The 25818-nt window shown below is 37.7% G+C and overlaps 2 protein-coding genes and 2 pseudogenes across 3 annotated transcripts; 1 reads left to right on the top strand and 3 right to left on the bottom strand.

Moving 5' to 3' along the window:
* Positions 1–996: 996 nt before the first annotated feature.
* On the bottom strand, positions 997–8105 carry LOC135638007 (protein STABILIZED1-like). Of its 2 annotated transcripts, XR_010496463.1 has the most exons (3): positions 4882–8105; positions 2065–2130; positions 997–1289 (listed from the first exon to the last, which is right to left on the bottom strand). XR_010496463.1 is itself a non-coding variant. In XM_065150929.1 (2 exons), the coding sequence occupies exon 1, from the start codon at positions 8028–8030 to the stop codon at positions 4923–4925; it is 3108 nt and encodes a 1035-aa protein (XP_065007001.1). In that variant the 5' UTR covers positions 8031–8105; the 3' UTR covers positions 2503–2842; positions 4882–4922. The 2 variants fall into 2 exon arrangements, 1 of the variants encoding a protein (XP_065007001.1); XM_065150929.1 differs by lacking the exons at positions 997–1289; positions 2065–2130 and adding an exon at positions 2503–2842.
* A 5349-nt stretch (positions 8106–13454) lies between these two features.
* On the bottom strand, positions 13455–13573 carry LOC135639236 (5S ribosomal RNA; annotated as a pseudogene).
* A 263-nt stretch (positions 13574–13836) lies between these two features.
* On the bottom strand, positions 13837–13955 carry LOC135639246 (5S ribosomal RNA; annotated as a pseudogene).
* A 4442-nt stretch (positions 13956–18397) lies between these two features.
* On the top strand, positions 18398–24154 carry LOC103985646 (clathrin light chain 2). The gene is made up of 3 exons (XM_009403406.3): positions 18398–19000; positions 23135–23288; positions 23396–24154. The coding sequence occupies exons 1-3, from the start codon at positions 18507–18509 to the stop codon at positions 23816–23818; spliced, it is 1071 nt and encodes a 356-aa protein (XP_009401681.2). The 5' UTR covers positions 18398–18506; the 3' UTR covers positions 23819–24154.
* Positions 24155–25818: the final 1664 nt, after the last annotated feature.

Raw genomic sequence — 25818 nt, 5'->3', positions numbered from 1 at the left:
AGAAAGAGTTCGAAGAGACGTTCATTTTGGACAATTGGAAGCCTACTGTGGCAAGTTTTGCGTGCAGGAATTGGAATGTTCGGCAGCTGCTGGGCCACGCAATAGGATATCGAAGCGACGGGCACGTTGTCGTACTCCTACTACGCGACGGTGACCGAACGCCTCGTGTCGCCAATTCGGTCTCGAGTTTAGGCGCGATACGAACGGGCCGCTGTTGTCCTCCCCCGTTGGACTAATCCGAATCAGATCTGTAGGTTTGTCGGATCGGATCCGAATCCGATACCGTGGCCGTCCTCACCTAGAGAGAGCAAGATGGAACGTCACGTGGGCTGAGATGAAGCAGCGGTATCGGACACGCCAAGTGTTTGATTGTTTGCCGCTGAGAGGGACGCTTCAGCTGTGGGGGGTGGGGGACACAGGGCCTCGATTCGGAACCTACTTCAGCCTTGGACAACCGCAGGGTTGTCCTTGGTGAGAGCATGACGACCAGGAAAGGGATGAGCTAATGACGTATTTGCTTCCATGGCAGCATGTGCTGCAGAGTTCTCTTTGCTTGGTGTTGTCATCGTGTGGTCAGTGTCAGGTCTGCGGAAACTTGACGTCATCTATTCGGATGACCAGATGTTAACGGGTTTCCACAAATATCACCCGAATCCGAATCAAAGTTTGATTATTGATTTAGCCACCAGAATCTAATGTACATAATTTCGTCGGCAACAAAATGAATCTTAGAAATTGAAATGAAAGATTAATGCGAAACTATGCGAGCTCCAATGTAGATTAATATTTCAAGTATAACTCGACTCGGAAATTTTCTTTTTTTTATTTAATATGATTTCAGACACCAATTATCCATTCCAAGGTTTGGCAAAATAAGACAGTCCGAGCATCACAGAAGGTTATCTTGTGATGTTGTTGATAATTCCTACTGTGTATCTATCAAATGCAAAAAATAAATACAAATTGATGACGCACACACAAAGGACAAAAAGGACATTAGATCAAGTGTTCTCCAGCAATTTTATTATATATACACACACACAAATATATATATATATATATATATATAAGCAGTAAATAGGTTTATATTCCTCTACAATTCTCCCGCATATTATATGAAGTAAATTGATCTAACAATGACCAACTCCATTGTATTAGCGTCAAGAGCTTCTGGTGTGGCCTACTAAAACAAGCATATAGAAGCCCATATCCTTGACTAAAAAGTAAAGGTTTCGAAGGAGTCTCCTATCCACATGAGCTTGATATCCAAGAAGAGAACAGATTAAACCCTGTAACGGAAAGGAATCAAACTTCAAAGGCATGTTGCAGATTATACAAATAGAAACATATTCATTGTGTGACAATTCTTTGTTTAAACTAATTCAAAACAAAATGTCCATTTTAGTACATAAATATTGCTTCCTAAAGGTGCCGGACTTGTTTATGGCAGAATGAGTGGGGATCAACTACATCATTTCATTGGAGGAAGCATCCTTTAGTTTCTTCAGGCTTACTGTGTAAAGGAATATATATATATATATATAGTTGAGATGGGAATATTGAAGTGAATGTAGACTTAAAGATAAAAAAAGAATATGTTCATCTATAAATAATTAAGTATCACTTAAATAAATAATTGACAAACTTCCGATGTCTAACATGTCCATTCTCCATTAATTTATTTTTTATTTTATTTTCTACTGATTTCTTATATTTTTATTTGTTTCTTCCAACTTATTAAGTATTTTAAATTGTCCCTTCTTTCTTGTTTTATGTATTGTATAACTTATAATAATTTTTATATTGAGTATTGGAGTATAGTTTGATTGTGATCATTTTGTTGTGGTTCAAGTAAAGAACGTAGATAAAAAGCATCAAGAGGTCACAAAATAATTTAATGTAATCACAACGCTCCATACTTGATTTGGCACAAGAACGAAATCTAGGGACCGGAACCAACTGGTTGCATAGTTACATGTAAAGCAAACAATTAGGTGAAGGTATGTCTCAGCAAATGATCACTAAATTAAAACTAAGGTATTATAACAGCTTAAAGATGCGTACCTTCATTAACTTCATGTGAATCACATGTACAGCATGTGTGATGCATCGGCAACAACCATAGAAGACCTGAGACCATATAAACGAGTTTTGAGTCCATTTTGGATACAAGGAATGATCAAACAAGAATGTCAACTAGGGGATGTCAAAGTTTCAGGTGTGAGACCACCAAGAAACTGTATATGAAACCCAAAACTCAGTATCACACAGAACGGCAGAAAACAAGAAGCAGAATTCAACAAGCAGCGCAGTCATAATTAGCATCAGGAATTGTGATCATTGAAATCCATTGATCCTGAACTTATTACAGCAAGCTATTATTCAAAAGGTAAGAAAATGTGAAATAGACAAGAAAGCTGCAACAAAATTTCTTCAAAGTTAACAGGGAAACCAACTCCATGTACCCTATGAGGCATGAAACACATATTATACCAGATGAGGTATCCAAAACTATGAATCAGTATTAATAAGGTTTAATCTAAGAACATTTGATTATGAAATCCTGCAGCAAGCAAATCTTGAGAGAACAAACCAGAAGATTAATTATGAAGTTTTGGAACAACAAACCAAATACTAAGAACACAAATCAACATGATGGTTTGCCATCTCCAAAAGAAGCTTGTATGAAGTAATAACATAATTGCATGGCACTTGAGCATAAATTTCTGTGACCGATGAGAGAGTCAGAGTTAGAGCATCCAGAGACACATTTGCGCTTCTCCAACTCCCTAGTTCTTTCTTTCAGCAGAAGCACAGCCAAAGAGTGCCCCTATTTGACAACCTGACAACCAACAGAACTGCTTCCACATATGGAAAAATAAAAAAGAATGTCTAGATTGCAGAGAGATTCTGGAACAGGGTAGGTACATCATGTTGGCTAGTATGACCAAAAAAAAGAACAAACTATTGCAAGACAAGGGAAAATCTAACAATGACTGTCAATGAGAAATTGTAGTAACAGTTGCAATGTACTTCAAATTTAAAAGACAAGGGGAAATCTAACAATGACTGTCAATAAGAAATTGTAGTAACAGTTGCAATGTACTTCAAATTTAAAAGACAAGGGGAAATCTAACAATGACTGTAAATGAGAAATTGTAGTAACAGTTGCAATGTACTTCAAATTTAAACGCAGCAGGATGTAAGACAAATTGGTGAATGCTGTGTTAATTCAAGGCATAATCAAGGTATGAAGGTGACATTCAAAAGATGTTAAAGGTTTTTGTTGAGACATCCGGGTTGGTAAGTGTATTACTGCACAAATGATAGGTCTCAGGTTCGAATCCACGAGTGAGATCATGTACAACATTTAATGTAATAGAAATGTTTTTTTTTAAATAATGTCAAGTAAATGAGCAACACAATGATGCATATGCATACTCAATAGCTATGGACACAATCAAAATACTATTGCATCACCTAAGAACAGATAAACATCTACAACTGTCACTCTTGCACAAAATGATTAACATCAGTTCACCTCTATAAAACCTTGTCCAATAAAGAACCAAACTGAGAAACGGAACAGTCTAGTATGACTAATAACACCATCAAATGACTGCCTTTACACCAAAGACAAGCATACATTGAGTACTGTTAATAAAATAGTAGTGCTTCCATTGCCACTAAGTAAAACTCCCACTAAATGTAACTAGTTGATAGTAGGGTAAAAAACCACTCAAGCAAGTTGGTAACGACCCGTATTTACTGATCCAACTGTGAATCAGTACATGGACCACTGTTTGACAAGGTGTCCAACATTGTGGGTGTATAAAGCATTTATAGACAAAGAATTATAAAGCAAGAGAGGAACTCCGTAAAAAACCCACACTTGTTCTCCTCTTTTTATTAAGTAAATAATGGATGATAATCCTAATGTCTTGAAAAACCTTGAAAAGCAAACAATGTACATCCATACTTTGGGCTACATTTAGCTAGTCACCACCATCACCACCACAACCACAACAAGCCATAATATCCCAACTATCTGAAATCGGCTACATAATTTTTTTTCCAGCCATTAAACTCTCTAAAGCAATATCTCTGATAAATTAAGAACATTCAAATATTTTTGTATTATCACTCGTTACGTCATCTAAAGGTTTCCCTCTGACTCTCCCTATACCATTATTTGCTAATCAACTCACCTAATCTAACGACTTTTATTGGTCTGCTTTAAATGTGTCCATAACATCTTTATATAATTCCTTTTCATTTTAAAATCTTTCAAAGTGATATTAATTGTTCAAAAATAAAAATATTTCCTAGTAATTCCATGCATCCTCCTCAACATTACCATTTCATCTCATTTCAGCTAATATAAGCTTTTATAAATAATTGTTTCCAACTTCCAAACATTTGGATCTATAAATAAAAGAATACCACAAAAGATTTCCTCTTCAAGCACAAGTATCATATAATTCAAAATTACCAATGAAAACAAACATATATAAATGAACATTTCTTTAATGAATTTAATCAAGGTAGCCTAAACTAGCTGATCAACTAAAAACTGATAATTAGTGGATTTCAACAAAGCTGATATAGCTAAAACCTATCTGTAATATAAGTCTCAGCAGTTTACAGAGAAGGGGGGAAATATGATTCTCATTCTAATAACATTAAGAACCGTAAGTCGACCCAGGAGCAAAATTATTCAACTAAATAAGAGATTCTAGGTTCTTACAAACAACAACAAGATGAAATCCAGGACAGTATGTCCTACATTGGCATATGGCTCTTACAAAGTTCAGAAGAATCACAGAAACTAGTTAGGCACAAGTTAAATTAAAGATGAAGGCACCATATCTGTACGAATACCTAATGTTTCTTTTGATGTTGCTGTGATGACTGACTATTGATTAAGGCCTGATGCCATCTATTACAGTCGGGTTTTCTTCTTTACCCAGAGCAACTACTGCTTTTTTAAGAAGAGCTTCAGTTGGCAAATGGGAGTTCTCCACTGCCTTGGAGATTGCTTGCCATTTTTCTCCATGCTTTGGTTCAGCAGCCATGCATCTTTTCAGGACATCCTTTTGAGTTTCTTCAGTACCATGCTGAAGTTCAAACTTGTAGTATAAGGCCCAGAAATCTCCAACATCAGGAGCAAGTGTAACTGCCCTGTTGAACCAGTTCCTTGCCTTATCAACCTTCCTATCTTGCCAAAACAGTTTTGCCACAGCTGAAATGACATATGGATCATGATCGCAGCGCTTAAGAGCATCAGCACTCTTTGTCTTGCGTTGAGGACGTGGAACCATCTCAATGGATTCAGCCCATAGTATCCCACTTGTTGGGCATTCCTGCAATGCTTTGGCCATCAATGAATCTGCTTCTTTCTTATTGCCATGCCTGGACTCAGAACGAATAGCTGCAAGCCAAAGTTCTGGGTTCTGTGGGTTCTTCTTTCTAGCCATAGTAAGAACAGCTCGAGCTTTGCTTAGGCCACTCATTCTTTCCTCTAAGTTAGCGAGAGAAAGCCAAAGATGAACACAGTGGGGACAATGTTTCAGACCATTTTCATAGGCTTCCTTTGCCTGTTCTCCATGACCAAGGCGATCCTCCATTTGTCCAAGCATTAACCACAACTTGAAGAATGAAGGGAACAACTTCAACCCTTCTTCCAGCAACCTCTTCTCCTCAGAAGTGTTCCCCAACTCTCTCTCAACAATAGCAGACTTCATCCACACCCTCTCAGTTCCTCCTCTCTCACGAGCTTTGGCCAAAAGCATTCTTGCTCTCTCCGGCTCATGATTTTCAAATTCAAGCTTAAAAGCAGCCAACCAAATTTCCTCTGAATTGGGAATTGCAGCATATGCTTCCTGCAGAATTGCTCGAGCTGCAGGGACATCTCCTGCCAACCACTTCTCTTTTGCACCCATCAGCCACAGCACCTCAGCCTGTGGCTTGTAAGTAACGGCTTTCCTCAAGAGGGCATCAAGAGATTCCCTGGTTCCATGGCTCTTCTCAAGCTGGGCTGCCTTGAGCCATATGCTTTTCTTTGTTAGGAACACTGTTAGAGCATGAGCATATATAGCTCGAGCTGTCTCAATGGAACCACGCTTCTTGCATTCCTCAGCATCAGCAACCCACGTCCTTTTACGATCCTCTTCTTCCACTCCAATACCAATGGTGTTGTGTATTATAGACTGACAAGTAGCAACTGAACCAGCACGTTCTGCAGCCTCTGCCTCCTTCATCCAAGCTTCCCGGTCAATATCCACTCCCTCTCTCTGCAAAGATCTTATACCTCTTTCAATCACCTTCCCAATTGATTCAACGTTGCCATTAGCTTCCTCAAGCTTTGCAGCGGTGATCCAGATTGCAGGCTCCTTAGGAAGCTTTTCTCTTGCTTTATTAAGGACCTTCTTTGATTGTTCATAAGTTTCCAACCTTGCAAGCGCAAGCCACAGCTCAACATGAAGTGGACAGCACTCCACAGCCCTGTGTAGTAAAAGCCTCGCATCCTCCTCATTTGCAAGTTCCACTACAGCTTTCCACAGCCTCACAGAATCTGGAATGTGCTCCAGACCTTTCCTCAATACCCGGCTCTTGTTCAGATCATTGCTCTCCAATTTTGCAGCCTGCAACCACAGCTTCACTGAATTGGGGATTGCCTTCACCCCTCTGGCAATCACAGCCTTAGCTTCATCAGGACTTGCCAAACGACAAGCTTCCAACCAGACATCCTCGTTCTTTGGGCACTCCTCGCACCCTTTCTGAATCAACTGTCTTGCTGCTTGGATCTTCCCAGCAACCTCCTCCAGCCTAGCTGCTGCGATCCATCCAGGTGGGTGCTTTGGGTTCGTCTGCGTCACCGACTTGAGCAGAAGCCTTGCCTTCTTGATATCAGATATCTCTGCGTCGCTCGTGATCTTCATGCTCTTGAGGTCGGTCAGATATCCCTTTGGATCCACCACTGTTTGCCCTGAGACAGAGTCTGACAATCTATCCAGCTTCAGAGAGAGCACGGTACCCCTCCCTTCTCCTACTGCGGTAAGATCTGTGACGGGAGTTTGCGACCAGGGGGTCTCTGTACCCCCTGCCACTCGACTCTTGGGATCAAGGGCAGTGACAAGTTCCTGCTCCTGTCTTGCCTTCTCAAGAAGGGTATCGGGCACTGGCACGAAGCTCTCGAACCGCTTCTTCTTGTTTCTAAGCGAGTAATCACCAATCTCCGGGATGCTATCCCACTGCTCGGGCGTCAAATCGGCAAGCTTTCGCTTCAGATCTGCAAATTGCTCCGTAATCTTAGGGTTTGAAGCGCGGTACTTTTCAATCTCTTGCTTGAGCCTCGCCTCTCTCCGGTCCTTCCTTCTCGAATCCATCCTCTTATCGATGGCTTCCCAAACGGCATCCGCCTCCTTGTCGTCCTCGTCATACTCCGCAGAAGCAAAAAGCCCAACGTCGTTGCCCTCGAACTCGTCAAACTTCTGGTTCTCGTCATAACCCTTCTCGTCAGCCTCCTCCTCCTCGTCCTCTTCCTCACCGCCAGCGCCCTTCCCTCGGCCGCGTCCAGCACCGGCTGAGGCGGGAGCGCCAATAGCTGCCGCGGAGCGGTCGGGGAGGTCGGGGGCGGCACGGGCCGGCCCGATATCGGACCGGGTGGTGAACCCGGTCGCACCACGGCCGAGGCCGGCAACGTAGTTGGGAGGAGGCTTGGAGTTGAGGAAGTCGTATCGAGGGGGGCGGGCGGGAACGGCGGGGGTCTGGGTGCCGCCGAGGAGGGGGAGGTGGAGGGCGAGGGTAGAGGAGGGCCGGACAGCCAGATCAGCGAGGGTGGTGGAGGAGTCATCGGCGCCGCCGACGGTGGCGGACAGGAGGCGTCGGGAGGAGACGAAGAGGCGCTGCTGGTGGGGCGGGACGCCTGAACGGGCGGCGATCGCGAGCTTGAGGGCGTGGAGGGAAGTGGAGCTTGGGTTGAGATCGAGGGCTAGGGTTTTGCCGTCTAGGGTTCGGACAAACACCATGATGGGCGACGAAAGCTTGGTAAAGAGGAAGAAATAGCATCAGCCTTGGCTTTTGGCCGATCGATGGGTATTTATCTTTTGGTTTCTTTATCTGTCGTTGCGTTGATAGGATTCGGGCCCTATTTATGTCGGTTTTGGGAAAAGCTCATATTACCATCAGATCGGATCTATGGGGCCGCGAGGACCGTTTGATACATCAATCGAATTATTAGTTAACGGTTTAACCATGTGAATATATTTTTGGATTTTTTTTGGCTATTAAGAACATTTAATTCATACAATCATCCAAAAAATAATATATTAAATATAATATCTTAATTATTAATCATATCTTTATTTATCATACCTTTTTTAATTATCATTACTCCATACAATTAATTCATTTCATTCGTCGATTAATCATCCTTGAGAGCACCAACAATAAAACCCAAGCTGCATCTCCTTTTATCATCTTTAGCGATTACGCTGAGAAGAAAAAAAATAAAATAAAGGAAAGGAAAGAAAATAAGATTATATAGAACAAATTGAAAAACGATTGGCATTAAATGATAAGTTGAGGATATTATTTTTATCCATCTGAGTATATTAGGATTATAAAATGTTCTTAAAATGTAAAAAAAGGATTACAAATAGAAATCTCCTTTTATCTTAAACTACTATTTGTTTTTATCATAGAGTGACCCTTTTACCCACCTTGTCTGAAAATGCCCATAATCAACTATTTAAATGATTTTAAAAATGTATGAACTAGTTTTTTAATGAATTGCTCGGTCGAAGAGCATTTTAACGAAATCCTCGTTCCCGTGAGCGAGCAGCTCGACGTGGGTAGGTTTCACTTCATTTTATTGTGTCCTTCTGTTCTATTTACTACATCGATATGCAAAGGCTTCACTTCACTGCCTTTGCCGAAGGCTTCTCCGTTGCGTTACAAGACGTTCTTGGAAGGTTTCGCCGTTATGAATTACACATCAAGCCTCGGTTACTTTCTCTAATCGAGCTAATAGGATATAAAGAAAAATAATTTTTGTATATGAACAAATACTAGTAATAACACATAGCGAAAATAAATGGAACCACAATCAAATATACGTGAAAAATCTATTCAATGTGAAGGATAAAAATCATGGGACAAACTAGAGATAATCCATTATTATAATAATGAATATATACATCTTAATCTCTTGCCCAAAACCCTAACAATCATAAGAGAATAATTGAGATACAAGTATTACGTCACTGTGCTCAATATCTAAATCCTCCCTTATTCTCCCTAAGTAATCACAGTAAAAATCTACTGTATATTTGATCTAATCTGAGATGAGAATACTGTTGGATGATTGAGAACAATCACTCCATGTTGTTCTTATTTTCTTTCCTTTCTTTCTTCTTGGATTTATGTCTTTTTCTCCTTCTTTTTACTACTGCGAGGAGATAAGTAATCACAGTAAAAATCTACTGTAGATTTGATCTAACCTGAGATGAGAATACTGTTGGATGATTGAGAACAATCACTCCATATTGTTCTTATTTTCTTTCCTTTCTTTCTTCTTGGATTTATGTCTTTTTCTCCTTCTTTTTACTGCTGCAAGGATCTCCTCTGTTGCCCTTGTTGCTACTCTATTTATACCTCTTTCTGACTTTAAAACACAGTTATCCACACCCCATAATATGAATTAAGGTTAGATTAAATGAGGAGGTGGGTTGTGGGCCGTTCAAACCCACTATGAGCTGAAACTGTGGACTGTTAGCCCAACAACCGAGTTGCACCGCTGAGTGTAACGAGGCACCAAAGTCTTTGTTGCGCTGATCATCGAAGCCTAGATTTCTAGTGTGGTGCTTGTGGAACTCATCTTCCTCGAACAACTTATGCATTGAGCTAAATGTTCGTCACCGAGTAGGCCATGCGGTGAGTGGCGAAGTTGTGGATTTAAAACTCATCAAAGTGATGGTTTGAGGTATTCTTTGGGTCTTTTAATCAAATTGATGCATTGTTCTCATGTTCCTTACAAGTTAAAAGCATTAGTCATAGAATCGAGTGGTTTTGCATAGAAGAAGAATCTCTGAAAACTATTGTTATAGGAGACCTTTAGTTCAACCTTTGTCGGTCCCAAAATTCCAAGTACTTTAGGGAAGTAGTAGTCATGTTGAAGGATTATGAGATATTTGATTTGAATAAGGCATTTATAATGGATGACAATAAAAATAATTATGAGATATTTGAACAAGTTGAACAATGAATAACAAAGATATAGATCATAATATATAATAATACTCATGATGTTGTCGATAAGCACTTCCACATTAATACTTTAGCTCCATATCTAGATGAAGATGAACTTAATGAGCTATACATTAAACAATTAGAAATTTATTAAATCTAAAATTTGTTGATGTGATAATATTTAATATAATAATTTGGTTGTGATATTTGACACAACTCCTTTGTGTTTGACATGTGAAATCAAATTGAATGAAGTTTGTGAAGACTTGATGGATTGTACAGTGAGTTAATAATACCTTTCCTACGAGAGAGAAACATTTATGACTATCAAATGATTGTTTGTTTAATTACTACATAGGATGCATGATTTTGTCAGATTTTTTGGGCATTCGGTGTGTGTTTGTATAGTTTTATATAATATATTTATCCAATTATCAACATAAATATAATTTAAAATATCTTAAATTATTGGGTTATAAATTCTAATCCATACAGTATTGTGATTATTATATTATAGCAGAATATTTATAAATTACTTACAGTGACACTATCTTTCCAAGAAGATGCAAGTAATATTAGAATAAAAAAGTTAATAATAAGATTATCTTACCTTCGAAGAGTATAAAACAATCAAGTAAAATGAAGAAAGCAAAGATAGAATCATCTCTACAAGTGTACAAAGTGTCAATAATTTGGTCAAAATCAACACTAATATAAATTTTCACCGGTTGAATAAGTTAATATTGTCAATTGTAAAGCAATATGATGACTTTAAACTTTTTATGTAGCCTAATTTTAGTCGTAGGTTCTTGTTGTCAATATTGGCTATAAGGGCTAGTTTTTTTTTTTGTTTATATCCTTACACAAGTTTTCGACAAATGTGTCAACTTTATGATGCATTATAAACTATTGTTAATTTTGAAAATGAAATTATTAGTGCACAATTGATCTTATGATCCTTGTTAAAATATTATATTAGTTAAGTTGTGAAACTGGATTTTAGTTGAGTTAGAATCATGTTTAAGGCAAGATACCATTAGGATAGAATCTTACAATCCTACCACAACATATGTCGTAGTAGTTATGTAGAAGTTTGGAATAAAAAGATATACATGCATAGCCATCCATGAGAAAAAATAGCAAACATAAGATTTAAAATTATTCTATAAACCAAATCATATATATATATATATATATATATATATATATATATATATATATATATATATATATATATATATATCAAAATAAAATTTAGCTTACCATCATTACTAATATATAACCTCTAAGATATCCAATAATCTTTCCACCGCCACCCTCTTAGCATTCTTTATCCAATCCCTAATAGTTAGAATCTTCTTAATGAAGTGAGAATGCACAACCATCGACCATCATTTAATCATAATTTATCAATGAATCCAAATCATCGATAATACAAAGTAAAGGAGGGTGAAATATAGTTCGTTTGACAAAAGAAATACAAACAAAATATACAATTAATGAAAGTTGTCTATAATATCATCCCTAGAAATAAGGGGTGGGGGGTGTGGGGGTTGAATTAGTATTTTTAAAAAATATTGGTTTGAAAGTTCGATTCATAAAAATATGTATTGAAAATGTGTTTAACTTAGAATATGAGTAAAAATAGTAAGCAACTAAATCAGTTAGTAATATGAAGAAAAAACATAAAGAGAAATACAAACTAGATTTATAGTAGTTCAATTGTTCAAACCTATGTCCACTCTCGATTCCTCTTCCCTCAAGACCATCGACTTTTACTACTAATTTTCTTTTCAATAGGCAAAGATCAATTATCCTTGTTACAACTTTTTCTTCTTTTCACAAGTTTACAAGAGGACCTCAATACCTTTCATTTATAAAAAGGCTTCATACCGCCCTTAGAATGACTTCCAAAGAAAGAGACTCAACTCCTTAAGAGAGTTTACACACTTAAAATCATAAATTTTTTATTGCTTTACTCAGAAAGTATAAGTATAGTATTTATAGGCCCCAAATAGCTTAAAAATTAGAGCAAAAAATTTAAATCTCCAGGATACTAGTGATAATACTGCCTAACAAAGCTTGGGAACCAAGGCTTTAGTGATATCACCACTTGCTTGGGTGGTATTACCACCTAACAGTATGGTAGCACCATCACCTAACTCGATGGTACCATCGTCTGATTGCTTGGGAACCCGTGCTCTAGTAGTACCATTATCTACCTATGTGGTATCACCGCCTGACAACCTGGGAACCCGGGCTTTGGTAGTACCACCGCTTGTTTGGGTAGTACCACCATCTGCTTGGACAGTACCACCACCCAGCCCAACTCCAGATTATTGAAGTGGCCTTTCAACAGGTCCAATTCAGCCCTGGTTCAGGCCCAATGAGCTTCTAAGCAAGTTAGCATGATTATGCTCCAAAACCAACTCAATTAGATACTTAAATAACTTCGATCAAGACATAACAATTACAATTACAAAACCTATATTATTTGATATGTCATTTGTTAATCGGACATTTTATCCAAACCTCTAGTGTATCGTCCTTTTCTTCGGTGTATTGCCTGATCCATTGATATGTTGACCTCCCACAACATCTAATCTTCTTCGCACAATCCCCGATCCTTATAACCCGATGCCTAAACTCTAACATGATACTCTCTAATCCAACGTCTAATTCTTTTGTTTCAATGATTTGCCTTTCCATGATCAAGTTTCTCATTCGTCACTAATCTCAAATGCTTATTAGTCCATAAACTCATCAATTAATTTTATCATCAAAATCCAAAATTCAACACTCTACTCTTAAAACTTGGTTTCTAATGGGATCCGATGATTTAGTGCTGGTATGATTGCACTCATTTTGCATGTATCGTCCCTCACCTTTATGCACGTCGCGGCCGACGTATCGACGACCGGAGCCCCTTGCGCGCCCCGAAACCTCTTGAACAATCTCGGAATCACTCTTGTCGGCTCTCTACGAGTCCCACGAGGCTGACTGCGTACTTGACACAACAAGCACACGCCGAAACCATCGGGACTTTCTCGAACGAACTCAGAATCGCTATTGCGACCCCAGTCTAGAAAGCTCTAGCCAAGCCCCATGAGACTGACAGCATAGTGGTCACAGCAAATTTCGAGCCCCAAAACCATCAAAACGAAGGTCTGCGGAAGAGGTTTTCGTCGCTCGGGGCGCAAAAAGGAGTGCAACACGAGGACTTCCCAAGGGGTCACCTATCCTAGAACTACTCTCGCCCAAGCACGCTTAACTTCAAAGTTCCGATAGGATCAGATGCTTTAGTGTTGGTATGATCGCACTCATTTTGTGTGTGTCGTCCCTCGCCTTTGAGCATGTCGCGGTCGGCGTATCGACAGGTCGACTGCGTACTTGACACGGTAAGCGCTCGTCGAAACCATCGAGACTTTCTCGAACGAACTCAGAATCACTATTGCGACCCCAGTCCAGAAAGCTCTGTCCGAGCCCCATGAGACTGACAGCGTAGCGGTCACGACAAATTATGAGCCCCAAAACCATCAAAAAGGAGGTCTACGGGAGAGGTTTTCGTCGCTTAGGGTGCAAAAAAGAGTGTAAGAGGAGGACTTCCTCAAGGGTCACCCATCCTAGTACTACTCTCACCCAAGCACGCTTAACTTCAAAGTTCTAATGGGATCCGATGCTTTAGTGCTAGTATAATCACACTTGTTTTGTATATGTCGTCTCTCGCCTTTGAGCACGTCGCGACCGGCGTATTGACGACCGAAGCCCTTTGCGCGCCCCAAAACCTCTCTAACGACCACGAAATCACTCTTGCCGGCTCTCTCTGATGCCCACGAGGCCGATTGCGTACCTGACATAGCAAGCGCGTGCCAAAACCATCGGGACTTTCTCAAATGAACTCGGAATCGCTATTGCAACCCTAGTCCAGAAAGATCTCACCGAGCCCTACGAGACTGACAGCGTAGTGGTCACGGCAAATTCCGAGCCCTAAAACAATAAAAAAGGAGGTCTACGGGAGAGGTTTTCGTCACTCGAGGCACAAAAAGGAGTGCAACATGAGAACTTCCCAGGGGGGTCACCCAAGTGTGATCATACTCTCACCCAAGCACGCTTAACTTCGAAGTTTTGATGGGATCCGATACTTTAGTGTTAGTATGATCACACTTGTTTTGCATGCATCGTCCCTCGCCTTTGAGCACGTCGCGGCCAGCGTATCGACGACCGGAGCCCGTTGCACGCCCCGAAACCTCTCTAACGATCTCAAAATCACTCTTGCCGGCTCTCTCCGATGCCCACGAGGCCAACTGCGTACCTGACACGGCAAGCACATGCAAAGCCATCGGGACTTTCTCAAACGAACTCGGAATCGCTATTGCGACCCCAGTCCGGATGTCGGTGGTCTCGACGGAAGAGGAATCAGTGGAGTGGATGTAGGTCACGATGAACGAACCACTACAAAACGATTCGCATTTTTGTTTTGCTGTTTATCTTTATTGCAAACTGCTTTACTTCTTAATTACTTTTGCCGGACACCCTTTCATACGCTTTCAAGTTAATATCTTTCTGAAACGAGTTTAATTGAATGAATGATTTTCAAACCGATGATTTTTATCCGCTGCACTAATTTACCCCCTCTTAGTGTCGCTCATGATCCTAACAATGGATTCATTCTTATTAGGGTGAGAGAGAAGAATACTCAAAATAAACAGGAAACACCTATAGATCAATAACAAAAAAATATATCCAAAAGCTAATGTAAAATTTAACATAGTTCGATAACTTTCATTTACATCCATGAAAAAAATCAAAATTTTAATATATGAGATCAATTACATAACTCATCGCAAGTAGTTAGAACCTCCTAAAATACTTATCTACCATAACAATCTTCACATTGATGAGTATTTTTTTACTTTATACCTTATGCAAAAATTAAACCATTAATTTGAAGAATTCACTATAGGTATTATAAATTAAATTAGTTTGATGGTCTAAACCTAACTCCAATAAGCTAGCACTATTTGATTCTAGAGAGAGATATTTATCTTACTGCCTTACCATCAGCATAATTTGTTTCCTTACAACCATATGCTTCCTAGACATGATAAATATCACTCATCGTTTTTTGCATCATGAACGAAACTTGCTATTGTAGGCATCTATCATCTTATGCATGTGTAATCTATTTGGAAGATCTTTACTATATTTTTTTTACTAAATGGTACAACCCTTGATATAATCTTCTTATCATTAGGACCATTTTACTATATTTTTTTAGAACTCCACCTCGCATCATATAGCCATAATCTTGGAAATCTAAAAGACTTAGAATATAAGCTACATCCTCTAAAGTGCGTACCAATCTATCAAATATTTTGGTATTCACTTTACCAACACCCATGACCTCCACTATTGAATCATGAGGCAAACGTAGCTTTCTAGTTAATTTTCATTTAACGAATCAAATAATCCTTTTAAGCATAAACATGAATGACATATGTAAAATATTATAAATAGCTTTTCTAGAAAGATGCATCATTACCTTTGAAGATTATGAAGACATCATCAATACCATCCATCATTAGAGAGCACTTACTAGTCTTATCTTCCTATTTTTTCTTTTCCTAGACAATTCTATCTAATATGTCCATAATTTTTGTATCTATAGCTTTAAACATTATTTAAAGACCTAACTCTTGATCTCGACCTACCATGTTGAGATCCACCTTTATCAAAAAAATCTTCCTCGTCAACCTCCATCTTAAGTAGCTAATGTCTCACTATCTATATTTTTAAATTTATCCATTTTTCTTATAGTATAAAATACTATGTTTTTGTAATGAGTTACTATATTCTTCTCACGTATTATCATCTCTACAAAATTATCAAAGGCGTCGATGAGCTATGTAAGAAGCAACATCATTGTATCTTCTTTATCAATCTTTAAATCAACTTTCTTCGATTGATTCAATATTTCTTACAATACATTCAAATGCCTTATTTATTAAGTCTTTGCCTTCTTCCATCCTGGTGTTAATATAACATCTACTTTAGATATAACTTATTAATTGAACTTTTAACAAGATAAAGCTATTCTAATTTATCTTAAATAATCAACATAGAGTAATCATCAATAATATTATTGATAATATTATCAATGATACACATCAAAAATAGTAATCATACACTTTGCATCGAGCTTCTCTTAATCTTTTTCACTCATCTTTTCTAATTTTGCTTGTCCATCCTTTCGATATTCTTGTTAGTAAAACTATTTCTTTCATCAAATTTTTTCACATTAAAATCAATAAAAATAATCAATGACATCCTTGTTAAATCTTTAATCATTAGATTTTTTTTAGTTTTGAAACCACTTGCCAAGGAGAGAGAGAGAGAAAATAAATCCAAAATAATAAACCAAGAGCAACAAATAAGGAACATACTAAAAATTTGATATGAGATTTGCATGGTTCGACAATTCTTATCTATGTTCATATAGAAAGCCAAAATTTTCAATATATGAGATCCATTATAATACTCATGGGTCATCCTCATTCAAGCATTATAATGGGTCATTGCCATTCAATCGTAGCTTCTTTTGTATACCTTCTTATATAAATCCAATGAATTATTATGTCAATCTTCTCTATATCCACATCAGAAATTTTGAGATTGTATATTTATAAGAATAAAATCCTAATTTTCTAAGAAATCTTTCTACTTGAATCAAAGTTAAATCTAAATCTTGATCCATTAAAAATTTAAATTTAATTAGAACTCCTCAATCTTCTAAGATTGTTACAACCATGACAATTTTTAAAATCATGATGGTACAAGATTGTTATAGAATATTATTATTTTCCTTCCAATCCCTTATAATATAAAGGACTATCTATATTTTTCTAGTGATTGTTGGATGCTCACTCCATGCATCTCAACAAATTTTGTTGCACTCAAACTCGTTAAACTGAATAAATTTTGTTAACAAATATGGTTAGTCGGTACCTTCAATTTTAGCAATGAAGGTTAATGCAGTTTACTTTCTAACGGATCCCAACAAGTATAATTGGTAATACACATCTCGTTGCCTCCGGAAGCTTCTACGTTGAACAACAAATCCTCGAGGTTCCAATGTAAGCTCTTCTTAAGCCACAGTTAAATTTTATTGAAATTTTGATTTGATTTGACCTGAACACAGATTCTTTGGTTGATGCTCCCTCCAACGAACATAATTAGACTTGCCCACGTCATGGCTTGGGTCACGAACAAAGATGTGGCTCACGCTAAGGCGGCCACAATGGTGGACACACCATCTTATCTTTGCGTACGCGTCGTGAGAAGAGCGACTAATTACATGTTACTTTTTTAGTTCTAAAATATAAAAATAAAATATTTAATTTTATTTATCCTGATGTCTTCGATTTTATCGATATAATATATCACATATGTATAAATAATATAAAAATAATAATTTTAATATTTTAGTTAAATATTTTGTTGTGACGAACCACGATGTCATTGGAGGTCACGTGTGACTATTATGGATGAAGAGAAAAAGTGACGACAAAAGGTGAAACAAAGGAAGAGGAGAAATACGATGACTCAAATGTCGATACTCTACATCTATGTCAATACCGCTTGGCAATTATGTCGACATTGATGTAGATGCAAAACAACGAAAGAGCCACTCGATATCTGCATCAACATATGTATCGATACGAATACATACACAGATATAGAGCGATGACACTTTACATCTACATTTTATAATTATGTTAGCATTGATGGAGCATCTACATCATTTTCTTCCTCACTCTCGTCATCACTCTCCCTCGTCAGCCTCCTTCTACCCCCGTAAAAAATTATAAACCTCTCCAACGTTCTCATTTCTCATCAACCATTGCATTGTTTTCATTAACCGATAGTACCCCAGTGGTACTGTCGTTTGTCACCATGGAACAAGTAATTAGGACGTTAAAATTATTTTATTTATTTATTATTTTTATATTTAAAAATAATATTAAGATAAATAAAATTAAAATATTTTATTTATAATTATATAAATTTTTAAATCTAAAACCGAGGTGCTAAAGAGATTTATCGTGAAACGAACCACTAGTGTCTTTTCGTGCTCTGCCACCGCACTAATTAAGCTTTAAAGGAGATTACTGAAGTCGACCGCCCCCACGACAAGAGGAACCTCGATCGAGAGCAAAGAGCCAGAGGGGAGAGAGGAAGCCGGTCCCGATCCCAAAATGTCGTCTGCCTTCGATACCTTCAGCAACGATGGCGACGACGCGGCGGCGGCGGCGGCGGCAGCGGGATCCGCCACCAACCGGCCCTTCGACGACGGCTACCTCGGCTACGACCCCCGCCTCCCATCCCAACGCTTCGACGCCTTCTCCACCTTCTCCCCCGCCGACGATGTCCATCCCGCCGTGGACCACTTCCCCCCGGCCTCCCCCGGGTTTCCCGTTGACGTTGCCTCCGGCAGTGACTTCGATTTCCACTCCGAAGACGTCCCCATCCACCACCCTGTCGGCGGCGGCAGCGGCGGAGACAGCATCCCCGCCTCCCCTGAGGGGTACGGCTTCTCGTCGTCGACGTCCCCCTTCACGATGCCCCAGGCCAATGGGGCGACATATGGTGTGGAGGAGAACGGGGAGATCTTCACCTCGGATGGCCCGATCCTTCCCGATCCGGAGCAGATGCAGCGCGACGAAGGGTTTATACTGCGGGAGTGGCGCCGGTGAGGCCCTTTCTTTATAGATCTGCTCATCCGTTGATCTTATTCTTATACTCGTTTTTTGGGTCAGCTTATTTAGATCTTTCGTATTCCTCATGGACGTTGATAGATCTGCAACTTATATTTGGATTTCTCTTACGGTTCTCTGAATTCCCAATCTCTTATTAGGTTGATAGCTAGGTTTATTTGATTCATGTTTTAGATCTCAAAATTCTTATTAGCCTTTGAAGGTCACTCAGTCGGTGATCTCATCAATTAGTAGCTTTAGTAAGATTTATGGTTGTATTTTGTGATAAGAAATTGTTTTGAATTTTAGAAAGGTTGATTCGATAGAGAAATGTGCACTCATAGATAAATGTGCACTCATTAGAATGCTTGGTTCAATGTCTCCAGATTGTGAAAAAAGTGACGATCATTAGCGACAAACTGCATAGGTGACAATAGGTGATAACCTAATTACTTATGTGATAACTTGGACAACAATTTTCGTACACTATCAATTATATGTTGATTTAACTATAACAAAGTATAAAGTCGTAAGTCTCAACTATTTGAGGTCGTCATTGAGATATGTAAAAAACTATATGTTTAGTTAAGTTCGGAGTACTTAAATCTTTATTTATAGTTTTTATTAAAGTCTTTTTTAGATCTTTTTCTATCTTTCTTAATATCACTAACATTAATTATTTCACCTGTTCTTACTATCGCAATCGGAGGTCTTCTTCGCATATGTTTAGACGATCTTAAATGATTTTCTCTCATCTTATTCTCTATCGAAACAATACCTAGTTATTCACGAATAAACGTACTTATTTTTCTATCTTTCCTAGTAACTTTACATATTCATCTTAACATTCTCATCTCGGTAATACAAATTCTTTGTATATGTTTTTTCTTAACTGTCTAAAACTCACATCCATAAAGCATTGTTGGTCTCACAGAATTATATCATTTCTTGAATCCAACTTGAGGGGTGTAAGCACTAATGACATTCAAAATATCTTATCCTTTCACAAATTTTAGAACGATAATTTTATCTCTAAATCTTTTTACATCTACAACATTGTCCTTAAGATCCTTATCAATAACAATTTCTATACCATTTCTATATTTAACTTTTCTAGTATATCAAATTTTAAATCTAGTGCTATCAATCTCTCTAGATTTTTCCCCTACTCATTTAGTCCCTTGTAAGTAAATAATATTTATTCTTCTTCTGATTATAGTGTCTATCAATTCTAATTTCTTCCCTAAAAGTGTTCATATATTTCCAAAGTACTAACCAGACCCTCTATTCTTGGACTAACTTCTTTACTCACGTTGGCCTAAAACAATGAGATAACCCTTGCCTACTTGGCATAATATCCGGGCACTAATGTGATGGGTCACTTTCGAGCGACCTCCTAACTTAATGTTTGCAATTCAGGACGCTCAGGTGGTGAAGGTGTCTTACATCACATCCAGGTGACAACCTAGCTCTATACTAGAATCGATTAAAATCCATGTTCATAAAATCTGATATAGTTTTACGTTGGTTGTCAGTGACCTAACGCAACCTTCCATCTTTTTCATTCGGGTTTGAGACCGGCATTGGCGATGCTTTATGTGTTGAGTTAGCTAATGTATCTATTTTTTAGAGTCCATAAATTATCTCACAACGAGGGTTTCCATATTCCATATTTTTCTTAGATTTGCAGAATCATTTAAAAAGCATACTGTAGTCTATAAAATTGATTAATGTTATGTGTACAACATTGTCATTAATATCCTAGCTCGATTGATATTGAAGTGTACATAACACCTAGAAATATACTTGACAGTTGGTATTTTCTCACATTAATGTATGCTATGCAATAAGGAGTACTTGTTGTATTATTCAAACAATAATTACCTGGTCTTTTGAGGATTTGATTTGCCTCTTAGACACTGCCAAGGCATCTAGGCAACTTTGATGGTGAACCATCTATGCTTATAAAGAATTTTAAGAGAGTTTTTTCTAGGCAAAGAAATCAGTAAAAATTCATCAATTAGTTGCCCTAGAGTATGAAAAAATAGAGTCTTTTGGTTTTTTTAGGTGTTAACCTTGGGACTCTATTTTTTTATTAAGGGCACTCTTTTTCTTCTCAGCGTTAAGTTTTTAAAGCTTTTTAGGTCTTCTAGGAATTTCCAAAAGACATAAAAGTTCTAGAAGTCAAAGGAGGAAGAGGACTCTTGGAAATCATTGCCTTCATTTACTGTACTAAGGTTCCTAAACCCTATAGATAGTGTAGCTTGTCAATGGATGGAACAATTTAGATTTGAAAATTACATCTTCTTTTTTTAGCCTCTTACTCTCCTCTCTGATATGATTCTCTTTTTCTCTCTCTACTTCTCGTGCTGTTCTACATCAAACTTACTGTGCAACAGTGGTGTGCATTTGAGCCATTCTAAACTGTAGATTTCATCTGGGATGTGATAGAATAGAATAATGGTATGATGATTGAGAATTTCAAATAGATGATGATTATTGTACTGATGAATGTATCAGCAGAGGCATGCATCTATTTTGTTCCTTGTGGTTCATAGATTCTCGTCATCAATTATTGTTGTCATAGTGCTTCTTTCTTGTAAGAGTCATGCAGGACTTTTAAAACATATAACTTGGAGACGTTAAAAATTGAGCCATTTTAACATCCATTCTCTACAGGGAAAGTTTAGAATTTAGTATTGTTACATTACATTTGCACTCATTGTCTCCGAGTCTGGTTAGCATGTGATTCCTCTTTGTCTCTTTTCCTCTGGTACTGTTGCCAATCACCTGTATTTTACGGTCAGGCAACCTTTTGCTAAAACAATCTAAGGTCGCAGATGTTGTTGGGAAAAATATATTCTTTAGAACTAAAACTTCTGTAGTTATACAGTCTCAGTTGGCTTGTAGACCAGCTAATTTTGAAGTTTGTACTAAAAGGGTTAGGACTCGATGGTGCTTTTTGGCCCTTCATCTCCTGATTTTCTAGATGCTAGCTAGTACATTCCACTTGGAATGTAACCTAGAGCTGGATAAGCCTAGAGCTTGTCTGATAAAGGCCTTTTTGGGTTTGGTTAAGTGTCATCACTGATGGTTGCCTTTGACTTTGCCCTTCATATAATATGGTTATCCACCAAATGAGGTCCAAATTTCTTTTTTCTCTTTTTATTGATTTCTTTTGTTATACCCTTAAGTTGAAACTGGAGTCAGTTTTCCCCATGTAATGAGATATTGATGATATGGTAGTTAATATGGTGAAAGTACAACCTTGTGGGCATTCATGTCATGGACAATTGAGCAGTCTGAGAGTTATGAACACTGACTTGATGCATTATACTTTCCAATACATATGCACGAGTGTACTTGTTCAACATAGCATTTTAGGATGCTTGTCTGCATTTATTCTTGATGTGAGAGTGAAAGATGCTTTCTTGTTAATTTCTCGCTTTATTTTTCAGATCATGGGAATTGTTAATAGCAATCAAAAGTCATTCATGCTGTAATTCTTTGTCATCCCGCTTATCAAATTTAATAGCACCTGCACTTACCAGGTTTGGTTAGTTGTTTTTTCTCATTGCAGAAACTTGAACAACATGTCCCAAATTGTTAGTAAATTGTCAGTATATGTTGATGTGACATGTGTTGAATTTGTACTTTTGTTGACAGTTTATCTTTGACAAATTAATTCCTTCATAACATTGTAAATTTGCTATGGCCTTACATATATATTTTTTTAAGTGTTTAGCTTTACAGAATTTTATCTGGTAACTGTCCTTCTAAGCACTTGCCATCTAATTAAACACCACGCGTCACTCAGGATGACCGCATTCTGCAACCTGGAGCCACCTCTATGAATCTTTTTTACGTAGATCATGGAACATGTGTTTTTGTCACTTTTAGGATATGGCATGCCATTGAACTTAGTTTGACTTCTTGTTAAATGACAGGTAATACCGAACTAACCGTCCCTGTTGAAAGCTTTTGCAGACTACACAGTTGAAAAAATGATCCAAAGATATCTTGGATGTTAAAATATTTCTTTGCTTACTCAGTTGTGCATGTGACCTATGCTGGTTTTTTTTTCTGTTGGTAAGCTTCAAGTAGTTTCAATTGAAATGTCAAACATGCAGCCAAAATGCTGTCCTCCTTGAAGAGAAGGAGAGGAAAGAAAAGGAGCTACGAAACGAAATCATTTCTGAAGCTGAAGAATATAAGCAAGCTTTCTATGAGAAAAGGAAACTGAACTGTGAAACAAGCAAGTTGCAGAACAGAGAAAAAGAGACGGTATATAATCCTGGTCATTCTTATCCTGCGTCCCATCTACTTGCGTCAAGAGATTATGATATAATTTCTTCCTCTGAGCAGTACCTTTTCTATTTGTTTATTGTCAGCTGTATCTCGCCAACCAGGAGAAGTTCCTTGCAAATGCGGATAAACAATACTGGAAAGCAATTGCTGAACTAATTCCCCATGAGATAGCCAACATTGAGAAGAGAGGGAAGAAGGATAAGGATAAGAAGCCGTCGATTGTTGTTATCCAGGGACCGAAGCCTGGAAAGCCTACTGATCTCTCAAGGATGCGTCAGATTTTAGTAAAGCTGAAGCATACTCCCCCGCCGCACATGAAACCTCCAACACCACCTGTGGCCACACCAGCCAAAGATGCCAAAGATGGAGCTGCAGCTGAAGGGAAAAAGCCGGCACCACCAGCCAAGAATGCCAAAGCTAATGGTGCTGCAGCCGTGACCAAGGTGGATACGGCTACAGCAGAAGGACAAGCAGTCAAGGCACCAGAAGTAGTGGCTACCGCTTGATCCTCCTTGCAACTATTAGACCAGCAGGACATCCATTCTCAAGATTGTTCAGACAAGTTTCAAGTAGCTGCAGCCATGAGTATGCGATCTCGATGTTTGTCCACCTTTTGTCCCTTTCCAGTTCGATATGATTATCTGCAGAAAGATGTTGTTTCTTAACAGTTAATCCTAATGTTAGGCTTTCATTGTCGGGATACCACAAACTTTTACTCGTTAGCTTCCCCTCGTGTTTGTTTGTGTATATTAGGTTCTTATTAAGTCGGACATATCATTATTGTCGTAAACTTGTAGATGTGCTAGTTAGTTCAAATGTGATTGATGCATGAACTATTTCAAGATACCTGTATTAGATTGCTCGATGCACTTCATTTTCCATAGTTTTATGTACATATTCGTGGGTGATTCAGAAAATAATGAACTCGAAGAGCTTAAAAAGGATAGACAATCATGAGGTTTTTTCAAGACATTATCCTTTAATTAAGATATTTTAAGATATTACATTGTTTTTATTTACTATTCTGGTCTGTCGATTCACCCAAATCAAATTCAAATATCCTTAATCGGGTTTAGAACACGAAGAAAATTCAAATTCAAATGCAGATCCACTATTTTTCCAAATTGATGTTTATCCCTTCGAGACAGTGACTAAAATAAATTGGATGATTTTTTTTCTTCTAAAAAATACTGATTTTAAATGTTTTTTAATTAATATTCTCATTTTATTTTTTTAGACTGCACATCTGATTTAAAAAATACCTAAATTATCTCTCAAAAATTTTATCTATTATAATGTTTTGGGCTTGTTATAGTATTTCGATCATTATTTTTGAACTGTACAATGACATGAATGCACCGAGAGCGATTGGATCACACCTGAACAGTAGTCGATATAGTGTTCCGACCAATTAGGATTCCTCCGGACACACCCTCCGCCAATTATACAGCCCCACGCCAATTAGGAGTGACTCATAGAGCTCGAGAGTGTTCGATCTACATGTATTTCCTATAGAAGAATTAGATCAAGAGGCAATTTCAAAATAACATAACTAGTCTCGAAGAAGTCAGTGTCTAATGCCTCTACGATTCCAATTGAAGATTTTTATAAGGAAAAAATATTGGCTGAGAAGAAGGTACTCCCCTGATGGCGGCATGTTTATGACCTCGACGAGCTTTTGCCCCTTCGAGTGATGTTTGTAGATTTGGATGCTAACGCCCCCTCAGGAAGGAAGATCGATAAGAAGGTAACGACAAATAAAGGTGGAGATGCATATATAAGAGAGGTCAAAGGAGAAGGTGGGAAAAAATTAAACCATCATGTTATAAGCGTGATAGGTGGGGGCACAAGAGAGGACGAAGTGGGAAGCAGTAAGACAAAGATGCTCAAGAGAAGAAATAGAGATCAGGAGACCACTATGTACATAACAAAAGCTTCTGAGCTTGTCGTCAGTACTAGAAAGGTTGCATGCGTATGATATCCTATTAGGCAACAGTAACTCTGTGCTACTACCGGTGATCGTTATCATGACGACACCTCCTCCCGCTATTAATGGTGGTCTCAATTTTTTTAAACTTAAATTGTAAATGTCATTATATTAATAGTTTATTATGAGTCAACATGTTATGTAAGTAGACTCTAACGTTTGTTAACTTAGACTTTATGATAGAGGTTTATATAATATTTTTTTGAAAATATAAGGGTTATTTTAGACACGAATAAACTATAAGGACTTAAGTGACCCATGACGTTAACTATAGAAGCTAAATTGGATCTTAATCATTTTTAAAATTTAAACTATATATATCATTATATTAATAATTTATTATTATTTAGCATACCACGACGTTTATTAACTCAGACTTAAAAGAATAAACTTATATGGTATATTTTTTGAAAATATAGGAGTTATTATAGATACAAATAAACTATAAGAGCTCGATGGTCAAAATCATATGAGTTAAAATATATCTTTCATATGATTTTTTAAATCGATTACATAAGA

Source organism: Musa acuminata, chromosome BXJ3-5 (genome assembly GCF_036884655.1).
Source record: "Musa acuminata AAA Group cultivar baxijiao chromosome BXJ3-5, Cavendish_Baxijiao_AAA, whole genome shotgun sequence".
Classification (NCBI taxonomy): domain Eukaryota; kingdom Viridiplantae; phylum Streptophyta; class Magnoliopsida; order Zingiberales; family Musaceae; genus Musa; species Musa acuminata.
Note: the sequence above shows the minus strand (reverse complement) of the source record. Positions and strands in the feature narration are given on the sequence as shown.